We start from the raw sequence: 24,411 nt of genomic DNA, 5'->3' as shown, positions 1-24,411 counted from the left end.
TGAACTTTGTGTCCAGTCTGTTTCACCTAAAAGTTCAGGTTACACTCAAGCTCTGGGAGAACAAATTAAAGCCTCTTTCTTACAGTGCCATCTTGTGGCCGATTTGTGCTCCAAAGAATGCTAATTCAAATTTGCTATGTCAAGGGAAGGTTTTCTTTAGTTTATTCTGATAAAACTTTAACAGAAGTAGAGGTTAAATATAATTGACGCTGGCTCAAATGAAATTGAAACATGCTTTGAAAAAAAAGCTGACTATTTTAGGTTGACTTCTCATTTATTTGACTCTTAGGAGTTCTTAGCTCCTTCCTTTTTTTTTTTCTTGAAAGGATTTTGTGAATTTAGTGACTGTGGTTATCCTGTGGTGGTTACAAGTGTTTTCTGCAATCACATACCCTGTGAACTTGGAGAGATGGGCAGTAACCCATGCCATTTATCCCATGGCTGCCAAGCTGTTTGCAGCCAGCACACGGCTCCTTCTGTTTTGCATACCTATTCTTTTGTTAGACTGTTGACTTTTATAACCTTTCGGAGGTTGGTTAGATTTATCGCACAGTTTTACCCAAACTTTTAAATTTATACAAATAGCGGAGCTTGTACAGAAGTCCTGCCCTAGTCTGATACTGAGTTTGGGCATTTGATGACATCCTCCAAGTAGATGGGTCAATTTATACTGCTGAATGGAGATTCAAATAAAGAATGAACAGTTTTCTTTAAGGTTAATTTTCCTTGAGGCTATATGGGTGTGACTTGGTGTGGAGTAGGCTGGTGTGCATTCAAGTTTTATAGTCAGAGCATTTGCATATTTTTTTAAAAGATTTATTTATTTATTTATTTTTGGCTGCGTTGGGTCTTTGTTGCTGTGCACGGGCTTTCTCTAGTTGCGGCGAGTGGGGGCTACTCTTCGTTGAGGTGCACAGGCTTCTCATTGCAGTGGCTTCTCTTGTTGCAGAGCACGGGCTCTAGGCACGCAGGCTTCAGTAGTTGCGGCACATGGGCTCAGTAGTTGTGGCTCGTCGGCTCTAGAGGGCAGGCTCAGTAGTTGTGGCTCACAGGCTTAGTTGCTCCGTGGCATGTGGGATCTTCCTGGACCAGGGCTCAAACCTGTATCCCCTGCATTGGCAGGCAGATTCTTAACCACTGTGCCATTTTCTTAACCAGGGAAGCCCCTGCATATTTTAAAATTTATTAATTTTTTATTTTCCAGAGATGATGCCAGATAGTTGATAAATCCTGTAGCTCACCTTGATTCCTAGATACAAGCTGGATTCATTTGATACCACAGGTAAGTATAAAAGAAAACCTTCATTTGAATTTCCAATCACCTAGCAATTTTGGGGGCTCAATTTTCTTTTTTTTTTTTAATATTTATTTATTTATTTTTTGGGCTGCATTGGGTCTTAGTTGTGGCACGTAGGATCTTTCACTGTGGTGCGTGACTTATCTCTAGTTGTGGTGCACGGGTTCCAGAGTACGTGGGTTCTGTAGTTGCTGCACATGGGTTTAGTTGCCCTGTGGCATGTGGAATCTTAGTTCCCCCACCCGGGATTGAACCTGCATCCCCTGCATTGGAAGGCAGATTCTTAACCACTGGACCACCAGGGAAGTCCCCAGGGGCTCAATTTTCTTAGTGGCTGAAATTTAGTGGTAGTCGAAGGGGCCTTAGTTCTAACCTTAACAGAGTTTCCCTGGTTTAGGGATGAGGAGCTGGTGGTGGTTTGTCCTTTACCAGTCAGTCATTTGCAGTTTGCCATGATGAAACGCATGTTAAGTTCATGTTTCAGCTGATCGCCCTGATTAAACACATGCTCTGAGCAGACTAAAGCTAGGTAAGCACCTGGAATTGAATTCTGTGTCTTGAAATTTTTATTGAAATCTAGCCTGTGATGTTAGGTAATTCTTAAATCTTCGAATTATGAATTTGCTACTACAACATTTTGTTGTGCTTTGATCTTTTGTGATATCTCTTTGAGATAGACAGAACTTGGGTCTAGAATCCTTAATCTAATAATTCAAACAGTACAGAAAAAACACTGATAACTGGTATAATTCTATTAACTACTTAACTTGACAGTATTAAACTAATCACTATTTTGTTGGTCTATATATAAGATTAAGAGAACCCCAGAGTTGGTTAAGTCAATTTTAAAATCAAGATAATAAAATGCAATACTATATAATCACTAAAAGTTATGATACTGGTTTTGTCTTTCTTGAAATGGAAGAGCATTCATGATACATTAATTTAAAAATAAGTTACAGAGCAATATGTATAACCCTTTTCCTGCTTAAACATTTTTATATGCTTATGTTTACTTGAGAAGTCATTTGAAAGGATATACTCAAATACTAGGGATTATTGTCTTTAGAATTGGGTTGTATGGGTGACCTTGTTAACCAGTATTTTCTGACTTTATGATATTCATGTGTAATTTAAAGTTATTTAAAGCAACCCAGATGGGACAGGCTCATATTCTTGTACCTGCAAGTTTCAGCACATAATGGGGTTACATATGAGGGTGAAATATAGGAAATAGGAATAATTCAAAGTAACATCACTTGAAATAATTTTTTAGCTTTTGGCTGTGTCTTTTGCAGAAATGAAACTTCAGGAGACTAGGTTGGAGTCTCACTTCTTTCCCAGCCTGGAACTCTTGGGAGCTGTAAGTCCTGGATATACAATAGATAATAATAGCATTTTTGTTTTATGGTAAGGCTTATGTTGAAATTGAGAAATTTGACATACATATGGATCTGTGACAACTCAGCTTAGTGACTTCATGGCTAGCTGCTAAGATGCTACAAATTTCATTTTTTAAAAAGTCAACTAAAGATGTTGAGAGGTAGCTTAGCATAGTAGTTATACATGGCTTCTGGAGTCAGACTGTGTTCAAACCCACTCTGTATCACTTCAGCAGCTATGTAACCTTGGCAAGTTTCTTAACATCTCAGAGTCTTAGGGTCTTTATATCTTAGAAGGTGATAATTATAGTACCTGACTCAAAGGAATAATACTTAACTTGGAAGATTAAATTAGATAATAAATGTGTGGGGCTTAGAACATTGTTAACATGTGGTAAATGCTCAACAGATGTTAGCTATTTTATCATCAGAGTCCATGTTTATATTTATCTTAGACTGTACTACCTGGCAATTTCTGACATCTGCCTAAGAGGTTATCAGAAATCTTTGTTTTTATGGCTTATGGCATCTTTCTGCCAGCTGGTCTATCCCTCATCATCTTTACCCCTAGCACACAAAGCCTAATTTAGTTCAAGAATTAGGCAAACTATGGTAATAAGGTCTATAGTGTATATCCCTATATAACTGTTCCAATAACATTTTCTTAATTAATCTTGTTTTTGGCACTAATTTATTTATCATCTAATTCCTCTTTTTGTCTATCTAGCTGGTCCAGTTGATACTTAATGGTTCTAGTTCTTGACTGACCTTTTATAAAGTTAGATGTAGTGATTATAGTGATGTTTCTTACAACATTTATTAAAATGTTTATTAAAATGATTAGAGATAATATTTGACGGCTGTTCCTCTCACTGCTTGGAGACTTAAGTAGTGGGATTTTAGTCTGTCATATATCTAAGCTGACTTGTCTTCACTCAGGGCACCATGAGGATGGGTTGGCTGTCCGTTAGTGCCATCTGATTTTTGCGGAGTCAAACAATTGCAAAGCAGGTGGTGATTCTAGGTTAAGAAAATATACCTGTGATTTTAAAAACCCCCACTAATTTTAAAACATGAGGATCTAATGTACAGAGAACCTTTTGATTGCAATTGCTTTTGAATAGCACTGATCTAGGGCTATGAAAGAAAGAGCTCTAGTCAGTTGATTCTGGGACTTATTGTAACATTATACTCTGCAGTCATTCATGTATAAATTTTAAATGGTTTACTCAGTTTTCTATTGAGTAGTTATTCACACATTTCAGGGAAGTATTAAAAATATCTTCTTCTTTGCAGCATGAAGGTAGATGATTCTTCAAATTAAAGACGGACACTGACTTTTCTCACCAGAAATGGTTTATAGAATCAACTTTCAAAAATGTAAGAGGCAGCAAAAAAACAGAGTAAAATATTTTCTTCTATTATTCTTTGATTGTTTGCTAGATTGTAAACTCCATGAAAGCAGGATAACTTGCTTATCTGTAATGCCTGGCCCAGAATAGATACTCAAAAAATATTTGAAGTTAATTAAAATCTCCATAGAATTTTGTTTTTTTTAATCCCTGGAAAATAACAACCATTTTAATGGCATTTCAGCAAGACATTTACATGGAATAACTGGGACTTAAATTTTGACTCTGCTGTATAAACTATCTGGATACCAATGAGTCTACTTAATATCTGATTATGATGCTTGATCCTTTAAGAGGCAATGAAGAATGGCTGCCAAAACAAACTGTGTATGTGAGGAATAGATATATAAAAGCTTACTAATATTTAGTAGGAAATCTTTTATTATGTACATTTCATTGGAAATTTTTCATTGATTTAAATTGCACATACCACTCAGGTATGATTAAAAAGTCTTTGTTTGTTTATTTCTTTGTTTGTTTTTGGCGGTACCGGGCCTCTCACTGTTGTGGCTTCTCCTGTTGCGGAGCACAGGCACTGGATGTGCCGGCTCAGTGGCCATGGTCCACAGGCCCAGCCACTCCACGGCATGTGGGATCCTCCCGGACCGGGGCACGAACCCGTGTCCCCCGCATTGGCAGGTGGACTCCCAACCACTGTGCCACCAGGGAAGCCCTGTTTGGTTTTTTTTGCTTTATATTTAATGTTGAAATATTCTCAATTGTTTTGGCTAAATTATACTTTACAGATTTTTTTGCTCTATACTCCTTATTTACATCCATGAGGGTATATTTAACATGCAAGGGATACAAAATATACATCCAAATATTGGAAGTTTGGTATACTTCACCGTGTTTTGGAATGAAATTTAATACTTGTGCTTATGCCAGAATCACACAAATGGTATGCAACTATAATAACTTCTGTTAGAATATGAAACCTATTCTTTAGATTCTTCTATTAAAACAAATATAAGTATCAAATTAGTTTTAGAGTAGATGATGCTGACAGATTCAAAGATAATAAGGGGGGAAGAATATTATCTCTGAAGCTCTTAGAGAAACATGGTGCATAAATAATATAGCCAATATGTACTTAAAATATCTGAATAAGATCAAAATCAAACTTCATGGTAAAAATACCATTTTGAAAGGTAAAGTAACCTGCAGTTAAATGGTATAAGTGATATGTAAGCACAAATTGTGCTTTCAGAGTTTATCCAGGCTTCTTAGGAAGAATGGATTAAAGATCTATAAATGAAAAGCAAAACTTTAAACCTGTAGAAAAGCAAAGACTATGACACTGGAGTACACATAAAGCACAAAAAGGAAAGATCGATAAATTTGTATACACTAAAATTCAAACTTATATTTGCACATCATGTAACTGACAAAGTCTCCATTTAAATCAAGAAAATGATCAAAGGATATGAATGGACAATTCATAGATGAGGATGCTGAGTAGTAATGCACATGAAAAGATGCTTTACCTAACTAGTAATAAAAGATTTCCACATTAAAACAACACTGAGATACCATTTCACTGCCATCAGATGGGCAAAAATGAAAACAAAACAACTTTGACACTTAAACATGTTGCCGAGGCTGGAGTAGTGGGCTCTCATCTTTGCTGGTGGCAGTGAAATTTATGTTATTACTTTAGAGAATGGTTTGGCAACATCTAGTTTATTGGAAGATGCTTATACCTGCTCTTTGAGTATTATATTCTATAAGAATTCTTGACATGTGTATTCAAGGAGGCATGTACAGAAAGTTCATTGCAGTCGTATTTTTAATTGTAAAAGCCTGGAACTAATATCCATTAGAAGAATGAATGAATAAATTGTGGTTTGTAGCATTTGGCTGTTAAAATGAATTAATACAAGGTATGTGTATTACCTTTACATCTCAAAAACAATGAATTAAAATTATGGCCAACTGATATTTGTTGTGTGAGAAGATTTAGTAGTTTTAGAACATGCAAGACATTCACAGAAAGATAGACAAGATGAAAAGGCACAGAGCTATGTACCAGATGAAGGAACAAGATAAAACCCCAGGAAAACAACTAAATGAAGTGGAGATAGGCAACCTTCCAGAAAAAGAATTCAGAATAATGATAGTGAAGATGATCCAGGACCTCGGAAACAGAATGGAGGCAAAGATCGAGAAGATGCAAGAAATGTGTAACAAAGATCTAGAAGAATTAAAGAACAAACAAACAGAGATGAACAACACAATGACTGAAATGAAAAATACACTAGAAGGAATCAATAGCAGAATAACTGAGGCAGAAGAACGGATAAGTGACTTGGAAGACAGAATGGTGGAATTCACTGCTGCAGAACAGAATAAAGAAAAAAGCATGAAAAGAAATGAAGACAGCCTAAGAGACCTCTGGGACAACATTAAATGCAAAAACATTTGCATTATAGGGGTCCCAGAAGGAGAAGAGAGAGAGAAAGGACCCGAGAAAATATTTGAAGAGATTATAGCCAAAAATTTCCCTAACATGGGAAAGGAAATAGCCACCCAAGTCCAGGAAGCACAGAGAGTCCCATACAGGATAAACCCAAGGAGACACACACCGAGACACATAGTAATCAAATTGGCAAAAATTAAAGACAAAGAAAAATTATTGAAAGCAGCAAGGGAAAAATGACAAGTAACATACAAGAGAACTCCCATAAAGTTAACAGCTGATTTCTCAGCAGAAACTCTACAAGCCAGAAGGGAGTGGCATGATATACTTAAAGTGATGAAAGGGAAGAACCTACAACCAAACTTACTCTACCCAGCAGGGATCTCATTCAGATTTGATGGAGAATTCAAAAGCTTTACAGACAAGCAAAAGCTAAGAGAATTCAGCACCACCAAACCAGCTCTTCAACAAATGCTAAAGGAATTTCTCTAAGTGGGAAACACAAGAGAAGAAAAGGACCTACAAAAACAAACCCAAAACATTAAGAAAATGGTCATAGGAACACACATATCAATAATTACCTTAAAAAGAAATGGATTAAATGCTCCAACCAAAAGACATAGGCTTGCTGAATGGATACAAAAACAAGACCCATATATATGCTGTCTACAAGAGACCCACATCAGACCTAGGGACACATAAAGACTGAAACTGAGGGGATGGAAAAAGATATTCCATGCAAATGGGAATCAAAAGAAAGCAGGAGTAGCAATACTCATATCAGATAAAATAGACTTTAAAATAAAGAATGTTACAAGAGACAAGGAAGAACATTACATAATGATCAAAGGATCAATCCAAGAAGAAGATATAACAATTATAAATATATATGCACCCAACATAGGAGCACCTCGATACATAAGGCAACTGCTAACAGCCATAAAAGAGGAAATCGACAGTAACACAATAATAGTGGGGGACTTTAACACCTCACTTACACCAATGGACAGATCAACCAGACAAAATTAATAAGGAAACACGAACTTTAAATGACACAATAGACAAGATAGATTTAATAGAAATTTATAGGACATTCCATCCAAAAACAGCAGATTACACTTTCTTCTCAAGTGCGCATGGAACATTCTCCATGATAGATCACATCTTGGGTCACAAATCAAGCCTTAGTGAATTTAAGAAAATTGAAAGCATATCACGCATCATTTCTGGCCACAACGCTATGAGATTAGAAATCAATTACAAGGAAAAAAACATAAAAAACACGAACACATGGAGACTAAGCAATACGTTACTAAATAATCAAGAGATCACTGAAGAAATCAAAGAGGAAATCAAAATATACCTAGAGACAAATGACAACAAAAACATGACAATCCAAAATCTATGGGATGTGGCAAAAGCAGTTCTAAGAGGGAAGTTTATAGCTATACAAGCCTACCTCAAGGAACAAGAAAAATCTCAAACAAACAATCTAACCTTACACCTAAAGGAACTAGAGAAAGAAGAACAAACAAAACCCAAAGTTAGCAGAAGGAAAGAAATCATAAAGATCAGAGCAGAACTAAATGAAATAGAAACAAAGAAAACAATAGCAAGGATCAATAAAACTAAAAGCTTGTTCTTTGAGAAGATAAACAAAATTGATAAACCATTAGCTAGACTCATCAAGAAAAAGAGGGAGAGGACTCAAATCAATAAAATTAGAAATGAAAAAGGTGAAGTTACAATGGACACTGCAGAAATACAAAGTATCCTAAGAGACAACTACAAGCAACTCTATGCCAATAAAATGGACAACTTGGAAGAAATGGACAAATTCTTAGAAAGGTATAACCTTCCAAGACTGAACCAGGAAGAAACAGAAAATATGAACAGACCAATCACAAGTAATGAAATTACAACTGTGATTTAAAATCTCTCAACAAACAGAAGTCCAGGACGAGATGGCTTCACAGGTGAATTCTGTCAAACACTTAGAGAAGAGCTAACACCCATCCTTCTCAAACTCTTCCAAAAAACTGCAGAGGAAGGAACACTCCCAAACTCATTCTATGAGACCACCATCACCCTGATACCAAAACCAGACAATGATACTCCAAAAAAGAAAATTACAGACCAATATCACTGATGAATATAGATGCAAAAATTCTCAACAAAATATTAGCAAATAGAATCCAACAACACATTAAAAGGATCATACACCATGATCAAGTGGGATTTATCCCAGGGATGCAAGGATTCTTCAATATACGCAAATCAATCAATGTGATACACCATATTAACAATTTGAAGAATAAAAACGATATGGTCATCTCAATAGATGCAGAAAAAGCTTTTGACAAAATTCAACACCCATTTATGGTAATAACTCTCCAGAAAGTGGACATAGAGGGAACTTACCTCAACATAATAAAGGCCATGTACGGCAAACCCACAGCAAACATCATTCTCAATGGTGAAAACCTGAAAGCATTTCCTCTAAGATCAGGAACAAGACAAGGATGTCCACTCTCGCCACTATTATTCAACATAGTTTTGGAAGTCCTAGCCACGGCAATCAGAGAAGAAAAAGAAATAAAAGGAATACAAATTGGGAAAAAAGAAGTAAAACTGTCACTGTTTGCAGATGACATGCTACGATACATACAGAATCCTAAAGATGCCACCAGAAAACTACTAGAGCTAGTTAATGAATTTGGTAAAGTTTCAGGTTACAAAATTAATGCACAGAAATCTCTTGCATTCCTATACACTAATGATGAAAAATCTGAAAGAGAAATTAAGGAAACACTCCCATTTACCACTGCAGCAAAAAGAATAAAATACCTAGGGATAAACCTACCTAGGGAGACAGAAGACCTGTATGCAGAAAACTATAAGACACTGATGAAAGAAATTAAGGATGATACCAACAGATGGAGAGATATACCATGTTCTTGGATTGGAAGAATCAATATTGTGAAAATGACTATAGTACTCAAAGCAATCTACAGATTCAATGCAATCCCTATCAAATTAACAATGGCATTTTTTATGGAACTAGAACAAAAAATCTTAAAATTTGTATGGAGACACAAAAGACCCCGAATAGCCAAAGCAGGGAAAAAACAGAGCTGGAGAAATCAGACTCTCTGACTTCAGAATATACTGCAAAGCTACAGTAATCAAGAGAATATGTTACTGGCACAAAAACAGAATTATAGATCAATGGAACAAGACAGAAAACCCAGAGATAAACCCATGCACCTATGGTCAACTAATATGAAAAGGAGGCAAGGATATATAATGGAGAAAAGACAGTCTCTTCAATAAGTGGTGCTGGGAAACCTGGACAGCTACATGTAAAGAATGAAATTAGAACACTCCCTAACACCATACACAAAAATAAACTCAAAATGGATTAGAGACCTAAATGTAAGACCAGGCACTGTAAAACTCTTAGAGGAAAGCCTAGGAAGAACACTCTGACATAAATCACAGCAAGATCTTTTTTGATCCACCTCCTAGAGCAATGGAAATAAAAACAAAAATAAACAAATGGGACGTAATGAAACTTCAAAGCTTTTGCACAGCAAAGGAAACTATAAACAAGACAAAAAGACAACCCTCAAAATGGGAGAAAATATTTGCAAACGAATCAACAAAGGATTAATCTCCAAACTGTATAAACAGCTCATGCAGCTCAATATTAAAAAAAACAAACAACCCAGTGCAAAAATGGGCAGAAGAACTAAATAGACATTTCTCCAAAGAAGACATACAGATGGCCAAGAAGCACATGAAAAGCTGCTCAACATCACTAATTATCAGAGAAACGCAAATCAAAACTACAGTGAGGTATCACCTGATACCAGTTAGAATGGGCATCATCAGAAAATCTACAAACAACAAATGCTGGAGAGGGTGTGGAGGAAAGCGAACCCTCTTGCACTGTTGGTGGGAATGTAAATTGATACAGCCACTATGGAGAACAGTATGGAGGTTCCTTAAAAAACTAAAAATAGAATTACCATATGACCCAGCAATCCCACTACTGGGCATATACCCAGAGAAAACCATAATTCAAAAAGACATATGCACCCCAATGTTCATTGCAGCACTGTTTACAATAGCCAGGAAGCAGCCTAAAGCCTAAATGCCCATCGACAGATGAATGGATAAAGAAGTTGTGGTACATATATACAATGGACTATTACTCAGCCATAAAAAGGAACAAAATTGGGTCATTTGTAGAGACGTGGATGGATCTAGAGACTGTCATACAGAGTGAAGTAAGTCAGAAAGAGAAAAACAAATATCGTATATTAACGCATATTTGTGGAACCTAGAAAAATGGTACAGATGAACCGGTTTGACGGGCAGAAATAGAGACACAGATGCAGAGAACAAACGTATGGACACCAAAGGGAGAAAGTGGGGGGTGGGGGTGGGGGTGTGATGAACTGGGCAATTGGGATTGACATGTATACACTGATGTGTATAAAATGGATGACTAATAAGAACCTGCTTTATAAAAAAATAAATAAAATAAAATTCAAATAAAAAGTAAAGAGGTGAAGAGGGAAGTGCCCATCATAAAGAGGGTGGGTCAGTCCCGAAAATACAGGAAAAGGAGTGTCACAAGCAAATGGCACCTGTGCCCAGTCTGGCACTCTTCAAGTGGGGGCACCTTGTCTGTTCGATTTTAAGTATCTTCAATCCACTGGCCATGTTATTCCTATGACTAGTGTTATGGCATCAGGGTATCATCAGTGCCTTTTGTCACTGAACAGTTTAATAATTCCCTACATGCCTCCCACAACATTTCACAGTTCTGTGCTTCTTATTTAAATGTGATAGGGAGACAACAGACTGGTCAGCTTGAAATAGTCTACACGGCAGTTATGGTGTTCACTGGAGATTCTGAGATGTAAGTTTACCCATGTGAGAAAGAGCCACTCTCCATGGGGCTCTGAATACACAAGCTGACAAAAATAAAAAAAGAATATGCACAACCAAGTTTGATGTACATACATATATTAAAAGTATAAAAGCATGCATGAGAATGATAAACACCAAAATCTAGCTAGTTTACCTCTGAAGAGGTAAGAGGAAAGTGGATTGAGGTGTACACAGGGGAAGCTTCAACTGTATCTGTAATTTGTTACCTCATTAAAAATATCAAATGTGAGAAAGTTTTGGGTTTACTAAAGCTGAGTGGTGGTCATTCTCCATACGTTTTTGATAAGCTTGATATTTAATAATAAAAACCAATATTTTAAAGAGCTCTTTTTGGTCGATGGGTCTCTGTATCCCAGCCTTGATTGATTTCAGTGGTCTCATCCCCAGGAGCACCTTAGAAATGAGCCATTGAAGGTTTTGTCTGTCATGAGAGAACAGGACATGTGTTTTGTTGAAAGCCTGCTTTCAGTTTTAAGGTTTGTTGGATTCGTTGGCAAAATAACCACTTGTTTCACATAAATAAACAGCTTTAATCAATTCTTTAATGAAAGGTGATTAAACTTAATTTTAATATACAGTCATTAGAAGGAAAGGAATAAGAATATTAGAGAAACATAACAGGATATACATCACCGAATTGTGCCGACACCTACTTCCAGATCCAAACAGCAACTGGAAAGTCCCAAGTGACAGCAATCTGGAGCCCCAATTGGGAAGGGTCCCGGATGGTGCATCCACCCCACAGGTGAGACTTCAGATTGGAGTTCTGGGGGCTTCCATTTATAATTCCTGGCCTCAAACTGATATCATCAGTTTGTGTGCAAAAATGCAGTTCTGGATTCACCAATGCTGTTGGTTTCACCATGTGAGTCACAAGATGTTCCAGAACGTGGGGGACTGGCCAGGTCCCCAGGACTCCAGAAATTCCAAGACCCACTCCCTCTGTTATTGTAAGCACCACTTGACTTGCTAGCAGCAATTGTTAGGTGTGCAAGCAGGCGCGCAGTCCAGGCAGGGTCACAGGTCGAGCAGAGGCCTGCATCTGCCTCAAGCCTGAACAAGACTACTTTACTAGTTTTGCCAACAACATGCCACCAAGAAACAGGTCAATTCCTGGTGTTCCAGTCTACTGGGATATTAAGACTTTGTAGCCACCCCCCTTTTCTCCTATCTGGCAAAACAGGTTCTCTCCCCCCGTCCCAAAATGTGTGTGGGGTGTATGTGTGTGTGTGTGTGTGTGTGTGTGTGTGTGTGTGTTTTAATTCATACAGGCTTTTAGCTAAATGGGTTGGAAATTGGAAACTGAGTTAGAGAGAAAATGGTGTGGGTAACACTGAGGTTTGGGGAATCAGTATCACTGGGGAATCGATATTGATGAAGAAGCAGGAAGGGATCACTGCAGCACAAAGGTAACTTGGCTAGAATCATAAAGTTAGGTACTGGTAGAATTTGAATGCTTTGTGTTTATAACTTGAAATGAGATTATACCCTTTTATTGTACTTTAAGTAATATTTCTACATTTGGCATAGTTAAAACCAGAAAATGCACAAAAGTGTCAGATAACCAGAACATGTTAAGGATTGCATGGTTTACACATGAACCCCTAATTTTCTTCAAACCTATTTTGTACCACTAGAATTGAGCTTCTATTCTAAACTGTCAGAAGATGTTTTAGGAAAAGTATACAAAGGCCAAGATGACCCTGATTACTATGAACTAGTTGCAAATAGACAAAAAACGAGCAGAAAGTTGTTTAATCAGGATAGGTTTCTGTTTGAAGGAGAAAGGTTTAGTATACAGATTCACAACCCATAAAGGTGTTTGCAGGGCTTAGTGTCCATTGTGTTACTGATTTATTGGGTTGTTTCTGTTACTAATTCATACTGTTTTCACATAATCTGGAAAGGTGGTGACAAAAGACAGCATTAAGGCATGTATCCTGAGGACCCCTCAAGCTCTCGGCTTAATTTCTAATATGAGTTCTAATAGACTCATAGATTGAGCAGAAAGTCATACAGTATGCACAGAACAGAAAATGTGACAGGTAACAGCATTAGGATAAAGCCAGTACAGATATTTAAACAATTACAAGCAGGTCCAGGAAAGCACACAGGCAGATGACCTCAAAACAGCTGTGACACCCGATCCTATCGCTTCGTTCCCAGAGCTGCAATGAATGTTCATAATGCAGACTCTGAATCAAGAAAAGTTCTTTAATATTATACAGAGGATGTGGAAAAGCTGGAAAGATGTCTATTTCAAGATGGATTAAAAAAATGGCAGAATCTACCTCAACACAGAGGTGTTAGGTGTCAAATTATAGGTATCGCACAATTTGGGGGACTTTTCCCTTAAATACTTAGAAAGCCTTTGTTGCCCAGTCGGTACTCCCCAAATTTTCCCAGGACAAACACCTGTGGGTACTCAGAGGCTGTTAGCTTCTCAACTGGCACTCTGCTCTGACCTCTAATGTTAGGCCCATGACAGCTAGGATGTCACTCTTGTGCCAGTCGAGGGCTGAAAAGAGCACACGATGACAGTATCTGCGGGGCTCCCGAGTGGGAAACCTAGGCCAGGCCCAGTCAGATTCGCTCTCTGAGGGGCATGTACCCGGGGCGGGCGGGGGCGGGGGCGGGGGGGAACCGCCCACAGCGCGGGTGCCACAGCCCGGCGGGTCCCAGGATCCTGAGCGGCGGGAACCCGGGCGCTCAGCCCCCTGCAGGCTCCCGGGCGACTCCGCGCATGCGCCCTCAGACGTAGTGGCGACGTCCGTGGCGAATCGTCGCTCGTCGTGGAGTTGAGGCGGCAACGGCGTTTTCCCGCGCTTTTCCTGGGCGCCTCCGGTTAGATATTTTATTGGTATTAGTGTTGTTAGTATTTTCTCTTTCGAGCGTGGAAAGCGGGCTGCGAATTTGAAGTTCCCGTGAGTCTAACCCTCAAAACTTTGTCCTCGCTAACTTGGACAGCTCACTAAATTGGCTCTTTCTCCCACCTTGTGGAAAATTTGGAATTAGCTGCGCTTCTCGCTCTGCCTGAGAAGGGGCTCAGGTTCCAAACTGTTTCCATCTCTTCTGCTACCCCTCGGCATATTGCCCTGCCGGAGGGAAAATAGGCCTCATAACTCCGGCCGCCTGGTGCCTATACCTGTGGAGACACCCTCAGCTGGGGCATTTGGGGTAAAGATGTCAGAGCATTCTTGTCCACCACTATGACCAAGGCAACATTCTTGACGGAATTTATCAGTTCATAAATGTGACCATTTTCCCTTGGTGTATAATTGGTGTGTTACTATTATTTTACACAATATATGACTAATTTTGGTATATTCAGAATACTGCTGCCTAGTTTGGATTAGTAAAACTCCAGTAACAGTGAACACTATATTGAAAAATAACTTGTGTATTTATATGTTTTTACAAATGTTTGAAATAGAAGCGCAGCATTGAATAGTATTTATATTAATAGGTGAGTTGTTTAATTGGTGATAAAATCTGCTTTTATATAGATTTTCAGGCTTCATAATGTCAACTACTTGTATGAATTAGGTTAGTTTCCATTTAATACTATCAGATTACTACTCTTTTTTCGTCAAGGCAGCACAGGTAAAGAATCTGAGGAATCAGCATATAGGAAAACCTAAAAACGTAACTTAAAATAAAGAATGCCTGAAATCAGTGCCTGGACTTTTATATCTTCCAAATGTGAGAAGGGATACTAAAATATTCTAGCGAACTATGAATGGGTAATAAATTTGGATTTTTGTTCAGGTATTGAGGAATGGCGAAAAGCACTAATTTAATTTTTATTTGTTTGTACTTTGTAAATGTTCCTAAACCATTTTTTTCCATGAACATATATTTTTGACTTGTAAGTAAGATGTGGAAGCACCTATGTCTTTAACTTTTTCCTTAAAAAGTTTTTTCATGGCCTTGGTAGTGGTTTGCACAAAGAAGGAACCCAGTATTTTTGGGTGACTGAAATCAATATTATATATTTATTATAATAAATACAAAAGCCTAATAAAAGGTACATTATTTTGTATTAATAGAATAAAAACGTTTTACTTATCTATTTAATTTTACTGCAATTTGACTTTTTCATTTACCCCTTTTTTGGATTCTTTTCAGCATCTGGAAACCTTATTATCTATTATGTCTTTGTGTGAAGACATGCTGCTTTGTAACTATCGCAAATGTCGCATCAAACTCTCTGGTTATGCATGGGTCACTGCCTGCTCTCATATATTCTGTGATCAGCATGGCAGTGGTGAGTTTAGTCGTTCACCAGCTATCTGCCCTGCCTGCAACAGTACTCTTTCTGGAAAGCTAGATATTGTCCGCACAGAACTCAGTCCATCAGAGGAATATAAAGCCATGGTATTGGCGGGACTTCGACCAGAGATTGTGTTGGACATTAGCTCCCGAGCACTGGCCTTCTGGACGTATCAGGTTAGTGCTTAGGCTGGATTCTCTGGAGGGTATGATTTGAGGCACATGTGAAAGCTTCTAATGTTTTTCCTTCACTGTGTTTGTATTTATTTTTTAATGAATGTATGGAAAACTTTATTTTTAATAAATTTTCTTTTTTTCTAAAGTAATATGTTTATTGTTGAAAATCCAAAAGGAAGAAAATAAAAAACCATCCATAATTCCATCACTCAGAGATAACCAGTGTTGATATATTTTTGTTTGTGTATTGCTAGACTTTTTCTTTTTTTGTGTGTTCTCTCTCTCTCTCTCTCTTTTTAAAATATTTATTTATTTACTTATTTGGCTACTCTGGGTCTTAGTTGCGGCACTCGGGATCTTCATTCCCGCATTCAGGATCTTCATTGCAGCATGCGGGATCTTTAGTTGTGGCATGCGGGCTCTTTAAGTTGTGGCATGTGGGATCTAATTCCCTGGGCCTGGGCCCCCTGCATTGGGAGTGTGGAGTCTTAACCGCTGGACCACCAGAGAAGTCCCTACTAGACTTTTTCTGCGTATATATATATATATATATATATATATATATATGTATATATATAGTCTATATATTTTGTATATAGGCAAAATAATATATTTTGTCTGTACAAAAATAGGGTAATACCACAGACACTGTTTCAGTGGCCAGGTAAATTGATAATATATTATGTCTGTTATGAGTATTTTATTAAATATTTAAAAATTAGCCATTCTATAATCATAATTTTAATGGTCATAATATATCATAATTTATTTCCATTATTTAAAAATGCTGTGATGGGCAGTTATCATTAAATTCATATCCTTAATATTTTGCTAAGTTTAAGTTCCTGAAAGTGGATTTAAACATGTCAAAGTTTTAAAAATTGTAGTATTTTTAAGTTGCCCTCCAGTTAGATCATGTCAATTTGTGTTCCCTTAAGAAGTGTAGGAGGGTGCTTGTTCTCCATACTTTCTACTCACCAATTAGATATAGGTAAAATAGAATCTTATTGCTCTCTGAATATTCATTTCTTGGATGACTTTTAGATGAACACATTTTCTTGTATTTTTAATGTATTTTTCTTTTATTAATTGCCTGTTTCAGTTTGTTTTTTTAGTTGCTGTAGTTTTTTCCCTACTGATTTGAAAGAATTCTTTCTATACATATACTTAACTCAGATGTTGCTAGAAAATTTTTTTCCACTTATCTTTTATTACTCTTCATTGATTTTTTTGACATACAGAAGTTTAAAATTTTGTGTATTTGATGTAGTTATAATTTTAATGATTGGATTGTATCATAATTTGTTCGTAAGTTATTTTAAAAAATGCTGTGATGAGCATTTTTATCTTCAAGTTCACATACTTATTTCTTTCCCTTTTTGATTTCTGCCTTTGGCTCCTTCTTAGAAAGGCCTTCCTGTGGAGAACTTTTATCATGTCCTTGAGTATATTGTTATATCTTGTATATGCATTTATAATAATGCTTCTTAAAGGTTCTATTTGTCATCTGTCAAGTAACTATTATCATTATATTTTTCTAGGTAAGGTGTTCCTCTTACATGATCCTGTATCGTCTTATGCTTACCTTTGTTGTATTATTTATCCTGTATTGTAATTATTTATATATTTGTTCATCTTCTCTAGTCAGGAGAGCTCTTTAGGTCAAGTTTTGATTCCTGTATTTCTCTGGGTCCTCAGTGACCATCATTACTGGTCTTAAGTCTCAGTAAATACTTATTGACTGAATGAATAGACATTCTGTCTTAAAGTAGATTCCAATTTGGGGGGGTAGTATTGATTGAACATGAACATGTGGTATTGTTCTCATCTTTTCAGATGTGGTGGAAACCAGTGAATGAACTAGTAGCCAGAAATGATTTTTCTCTACTTCATTTATTCACTTTTTTTCCTATTAGTCATTCTCTCTCTCGCTCTCTCTCTCTCTCTCTCTATATATATATATATATATATATTCAACATATAGTTTTTTGAATGCCAGGAATGCCAGGAAACACTTATGTCTCATGCACCATCTTAGGTGCTGGGTATACAGTAATGAACAATACATAAGGAGCTTCAAGGAGGCTACAGTTTAGTGGTGATAAAGATAAAGAAAAAACCCAAACATTTACAATACGTTTTTCATGCCGATAATGATAAGGGAAGTAGAAAGTGCTATGGGACCACATTATAGGGACAGGTAACCCAGACTTGGTAGAGTTACATCAAACTATATAGGATGGGCAAATTAAAAAATGGTTAAAAAAAAGAGTGGTCATATTTCACTTTCTGTCAATATTTAAAGGACAGTGAATCCAAAGATAAGCCAAAATTGGTTTCTGTGTGTAGTAGTTGTCTATTGATGTATAACAAGTTTAGTGGCTTAAACAGCAAATTTAGTGGCCTAAAAACAACACGTTTATTATCTCAGTTTCTGTGGATCAAGAGTCTACGCATGGATTCTGCTCAGGGTCTCACAAGGCTGCAGTCAAGGTGTTGACAAGGGCTGCAGTTTCATCTGCATCTTGACTGGAGAAGGATCTGCTTCGAAGCTCACGTGGTTGTTGGCAGCATTCACTTTCTAATGAACTATCAGACTGAGGGCCTGTTTTTATTCTCTTTAATGGACTTTATTTTTAAAGCAGTTTTAGGTTCACAGCAAATTTGAGAGGAAGGTGCAGAGTTTTCCTATATGCCCTGTCCCCACACATGCACAGCCTCCCCATTATCAACATCCCCCACCAGAGTGGTACATTTGTTACAAATGATGAACTTACATTGACGCATCACTATCACCCACCAAAGTCCATTGTTTATATTAGGATTCTCTCTTTGGGTTGTACATTCCATGAGTTTGGACAAATATATAATGATGTGTATGCACTATGACAGTGTCATATAGAGTAGTTTCACTGCCCTAAAATTCCTCTGTGCACCACCTATTCATCTCTCCTTACCACCAACTCCTGGCAACCACTGATAGTTTTACTGTCTCCACAGTTTTGCCTTTTCCAGACTGTCATATAATTGGAATAATACAGTTTGTAGCCTTTTCATATTGACTTCTTTCACTTACTAATATGAATTTGTTTCCTCCATGTTTTTTCATGGCTTGATAGTGTTCACTTCTTTTTAGTGTTGAATTGTATTCCATTGTTAGATTTATCCATTCACCTGCTAAAGGACATCTTGATTGCTTCCATCTTTTGGTAATTATGAATAAAACTGCTACACATATCTGTATGCAGAACATATATTTTCAGCTCCTTTGGGTAAATACTAAAGAGCACAGTTGCTGGATTGTATGGCAAGAGTATGTTTACTTTTGTAAGAAACTGCCGGACTATCTTCCTAAGTGGTGATAACATTTTGCATTCCTACCAGCAATGAAAGAGTTCCTTTTGCTCTACATCTTGACAGTATTTGGGGTTGTTAGTGTTCTGAATTTGTGTCATTCTAATAGGTATGTAGTCGTATCTCATTGTTTTAATTTACATTTCCCTGATTACATATGATGTGGAGCATCTTTTCATACACTTTTTTGTCATCGGTATATATTCTTCGGTGAAGTGTCTATTAAGGTCTTTGGCCCATTTTTTAAAATTGGGTTGTTTTCTTATTGTTGAGTTTTAAGAGTTCTTAATCACATGTGCCTTTTGAAAATATTTTGGACATATCTTACCAGATGTGTCTTTTGTAAATATTTTCTCTTAGTCTGTGGCTTGTCTTCTTATTCTCTTGACATTGTCTTTTGCAGAACAGAAATTTTTAATTTTAATGAAGTCTAGCTTGTCAGTTATTTCTTTTATAGATTGTGCCTTTGGTATTTTATCTAAAAAGTCACCACCAAACCCGAGGTCATTTAGATTTTCTCCTATGTTAACTTATAGGAATTTTATAGTTTTGGTGTTTTACATTTAGATATGTAATCAGTTTTGAGTTAATTTTTGTGAAGGTTGTAAAGTCTATACTTAAAGTCACTGTGACCTCAGTATTTTGCTGGCTATTGCCCAGAGGCTGCTCTTAGTTACTTGCCTGTTGGCCTTTCCAATTTGGCCTCTTGCTTCCACAAATCCAGCAAGAGAGAGAGTGTGCTAGTAAGACAAACCTTATATTCTTATGTAATGTACTGATGAAGCCATATCCTGTCATTTTTCCTGTATTCTAATCACAGGTCCTGTCCACACTCAAGGGGAGGATATAAGTACTAGGAGGCAGGGATAATTGGGGGCGGGCTATCTTATATAATCTGTTATCCACACTATGGATTACTTGAAATATAGTATTATATATTAGAAACCTTTGGGCTACATGTCACTTGTTAAGGTTAAACAAATACCTTTCGGTAGTCTGTAGTGGTTTGAGAATATTCCTCCAGATTTTTTTTTCTATGCATTTAGTGACATGGCGTATTCTTTTCTATAATAACCATCCTATTGTACATCCTAATTGCTTCTTAACCTGGTTCTAAACTTTAAAGTAATAACATCTCAGTATGTGTGTCTTTCTTTTCTTTCTGTGTTTGTATCAATATAAAGTTAAAATATACAACTTTGCATTTATTACCTTAAATCTTTCCTTTCTGTCTTGGGACAGGTACACCAGGAGCGTCTCTATCAAGAATACAATTTCAGCAAGGCTGAGGGCCATCTGAAACAGTTGGAGAAGATATATACTCAGCAAATACAGAGTAAGGATTTAGAATTGACCTCTATGAAAGGGGAGGTCACCTCCATGAAGAAAGTGCTAGAAGAATACAAGAAAAAGTTCAGTGACATCTCTGAGAAACTTATGGAGAGAAATCGCCAGTATCAAAAGCTCCAAGGCCTCTATGATAGCCTTAGGCTACGAAATATCACTATTGCTAACCAAGATGGTACCCTTGAACCATCTATGATTGCACAGTCTGGTGTTTTTGGCTTCCCATTAGGTAAGAAATGACATGTAATATCCAATATCTGTTCTTTAAATCAGTGATTTTTCACACTGTGCCTTGCGTAATTCCAAGCAGTTAGTGGAGACTCCAGAGACCTAGAGTAGTAGTAGGCTCTAAGTTCTTCATCTGCATGTCAACCTGCCCATCATTACTTTTATCTATTTTATTTGCTTACATTTAAGTTACATCTTCAATTTATTTGAACAGAGTAAATAATTCCAAAATTAAAGTTGCAAATTGCCACTTCAAATGAAAAGCTATTTAGTTGCAATAATAATAATAATATTAGCTGACATTTAATGATTCCTTACTAAGTGCTAGAGACTATTATAACTTTACATGTATTTGTGTTATTTTCAAAACTTTATGAGGTAGGTGTTATATCATCATCCCTATTTTACAGATGAGAAAACTGAGGAACATAAAGTTTAAGTAAATTGGTCAAGGTCACAGAGCTATCTTCAGAGCCCACACTCTTAAGTATTTGCTATCCTCTGAGAAGGCCAAGTTTTAGTTTCTTTCACGTGACAATACTGATTGTACAGTACTTAAGTTATTGTTGGTTGTTTGGTTTGTTTGTTCTTCTGTTTATTCATTCATACATTCATCAAATATTTACCAAACATGATTCATGTGCCAGGCTACTAGGCATAATCTTAGGCAACGAGGATATAAAGATTATCCAGATAGGATTACTGCCCCATGGAAATGTACAGTCTAGCTTTTCTGCTTATTAGATGCCTTGTCAGATGCAATGAATCTCATATCTCTTCCTGAGTTCTCCCCTTTATACTACTCTTGATATAACAGAATCCAATAGATTTTACTATGCTATTAATAAATTTTGGCACACAAAAAAGTAAAAATTCTTGAGCTGGATTTTTATAAAACCTCATTTTTTGAATTTTATTGTGGGGGAGGAGACGATGTCCTAGAAAAGGCATGAAGTAATGAGATGAAAAATATCAGCTATGGGAATCGAAACAAAAATAAGTTTCTTCTTAATTTTCAGTTAATCATATAATTTAGTCAATCAAAGTATTATTGTTTGTGGGCATTATAGGTGTTCTTAGTTTTTCCTTGTCACGATCCACATTTATTTCAATTTCTTTCATTTTCACCAGTTCTTACCTGTTCCTCTTTTTGTGCACACTTACCTTTTTAATACTTTTACCTCTTGCTACCATCGTTGGCTTGAAGCAGATATAGTCAGCATTCTCCTTTAGTTATGTAACTAAAGCCAAGGATGCGTTCAGTGGAAGTTATTAAATGCTTATTTTATTAGATCTATTGTACAATTTTTCTTAAGGCTATTCTAATTGATCTCGGGTCATAAATATGTGCCAGGTTTTCATGGTTGTCATACGTTTTCCAGAGTGTTTATGGAAATCCTAAAAAAAGATTTGTTCTTAAACAAAAGTTTACACACACACACGAATACATATGTTATTCCTTTGATATAGATTAATAGATAATGAATGAAATTGTGGTACTATAAATTCTAGCTCTACTAAAGTATTTCATTGCGTTAAATTACTTTTGGTGATGAGATAATGGCTATCATTGGAAACTGCACACAGAAGAAGGTATGGTATATATACTGTGGTCAGGGGAGGGGACCGTCATAGTCCTTTTCTTTATCCAAGCTTTATGTTTTATCCATCTCATAGGAGTTGAGTTCTGTTACAATATTTATTGAATGACTTTGTCTTTTTGTTCCAAAAGATCTGTAAGGAAATAGATGCTTAAGTTCTTCCCTTATTTTTCTCCTAGGGAACAACTCCAGGTTTCCTTTGGACAGTACACCAGTTCGAAATCGGGGTGGTGGAGATGGAGATTTTCAGTTCAGACCATTTTTTGTGGGTTCTCCCACAGCACCTGAACCCACCAACAGCTTTTTTAGTTTTGCCTCCCCAAGTAATGAATTAGAGCAGCAGCAAGTCTCTAGCAGGGCCTTTAAAGTAAAAAGAATTTAGTTCACCTTACAGAATGTTTCTCTGTTTACTTTCAGTGATTTCATTTAGTAAATAATCTTTGTTTTAGATAGGAGTCACCACCCTCTCTGTGTTTGTATTGAGTCTTCGAAGTTGTCTTCACATTTTCAACTTATAAGAGATTCAGTGGCAGTGGTGGGTGGCTTTAGAATCAGGTTTCCTTTTCTGTTTCTATTCTTTAAGGTGTAAGCATTTTATTAAACTCAATTTTAGGGTGAACTGTTGAGTTTTCACTGGTAGTGAAAAGCTTACAATATTATTGGGTGTTTTGTAGATCACCATTTGTTTCTGTCGGGTATTTCTGAATAGGCCATGTTTTTAAACATACTATGTAAGCACCTATGTTATATGGCTACATGTCACTTTGGGTTCTCGTATTTATACATACATGTATATGTATGTTCCTTTACATTGTTTTTTTGCTGCATTTGGCAGTATGTTTATGTGAAGATTTTGGTTTCAGGAAATAGTGAGTGAGCCTGTAGCTTGTTACTTGGGTGTGTACATTTATTTGTATATATTTAATGCATTTGCCCTTGTATTAACTTGTTTGGAGGTGTGCTCATGTCAGTGAATGAAGGTACAATTTGATGCATGTATGTTTAGTTCCTATTTCTATTTAAAAATAATTCACATTGATAAAGTTATTTTGTAAAGTTGACTTTTTGGCATTTATTTTAGAATAAAATTACTTTCTTTACCCTTTTGCTAGCTGTTGCCCTGGGTCTACTTATTTAGAAATGCACTTCTACTGCAGAAAACTTACCAATGTGTTGTTGATCTCAAGAGATTATACTAATTAAAATACTTTTAATGATTTATTCCTTGTTTTTCTTTATTAAATAGTGATCATTTCTGATTACTATCACAGGAAACTTATTTAAAATGTAGAGCCAAGAAAGAAATTTGAAGGACACTTTCAGTAACTTTACATCCTATTAGAGGCAAGACTTGAAAGTATACTGGTTGGGAGGAAGAAGATCAAGGTTCCAGTTTTTTTTTTTTCCATCTGTTAGTTGTGCAAGTTTGAGTTTAAATTTCCTGGGCCTTTGTTTCTACATCTGTAAAGTGAGGGATTGAATTAAATTATCCTTACAGCCTTTTCTACCTCTTAGATTTTATGATTTATTGTTACTGGTTTGGGAGGAACTACAATGGAATTACCCTAAATTCCAAATTCCATTGTTTTTTAGGTAATAAAAGTCATACTGAAATCATTTGAGGATATTTTATATTTAGTTATTGCAGAAAGGCAAGTGAATGCCCTTGCTTTACATAATTTAATAGCAAGCAAGTAATGTTTTCTTCTTCAGGGGTATAGAATATAAAATCTCTTCAAAACTATTTTTTACTGAACCCCAAAGTTAAAATGGTGTCTGAGAAAGAGGATGAAAAAAATCTTGACTTAAAAGCTTAAAAACATTTTTCCCTATTTCATTGCTAATTACACAGATTTTATAGATTGCAAAGTTTTTTCTGCCCTATGAAGTTTTAAATTTTGTTAAAAAATGATTTGAAGAAATAATTTTTGTACATTCATGAGTTCTGCCCTGAATCTTT

The 24,411-nt window shown here is 36.4% G+C and overlaps 1 protein-coding gene and 2 non-coding genes across 6 annotated transcripts in view; all 3 read left to right on the top strand.

Annotated features, from left to right (window-relative positions):
* CCNB1IP1 (cyclin B1 interacting protein 1) overlaps positions 1–23,634 on the top strand; it is a 53,771-nt gene extending 30,137 nt beyond the window's left edge. The window contains exons 4-9 of one of the 4 annotated variants that reach the window (XM_029237220.1): positions 1,205–1,282; positions 2,596–2,660; positions 3,976–4,059; positions 15,601–15,921; positions 20,518–20,851; positions 22,631–23,634. In XM_029237220.1, the coding sequence (XP_029093053.1) occupies positions 15,625–15,921; positions 20,518–20,851; positions 22,631–22,833 (834 nt within the window). In that variant the 5' untranslated portion in view covers positions 1,205–1,282; positions 2,596–2,660; positions 3,976–4,059; positions 15,601–15,624 and the 3' untranslated portion in view covers positions 22,834–23,634. Of the gene's footprint in view, positions 1–1,204; positions 1,283–1,571; positions 1,827–2,595; positions 2,661–3,975; positions 4,424–15,561; positions 15,922–20,517; positions 20,852–22,630 lie in introns of those variants that run through there. The other 3 variants (XM_029237221.1, XR_003795820.1, XM_029237222.1) reach the window with 3 other exon arrangements.
* LOC114905436 lies at positions 1,742–1,818 on the top strand. Its single transcript, XR_003796261.1, has one exon. It is a non-coding gene; the product is annotated as a small nucleolar RNA SNORD126 (small nucleolar RNA).
* On the top strand, positions 3,534–3,681 carry LOC114905422. The gene has a single exon (XR_003796248.1). It is a non-coding gene; the product is annotated as a small nucleolar RNA SNORA79 (small nucleolar RNA).
* Positions 23,635–24,411: the final 777 nt, after the last annotated feature.

Source organism: Monodon monoceros, unplaced genomic scaffold (assembly GCF_005190385.1).
Source record: "Monodon monoceros isolate NGI ecotype Baffin Bay Population unplaced genomic scaffold, NGI_Narwhal_1 Super_Scaffold_21, whole genome shotgun sequence".
In the NCBI taxonomy this organism is placed as follows: domain Eukaryota; kingdom Metazoa; phylum Chordata; class Mammalia; order Artiodactyla; family Monodontidae; genus Monodon; species Monodon monoceros.
Note: the sequence above shows the minus strand (reverse complement) of the source record. Positions and strands in the feature narration are given on the sequence as shown.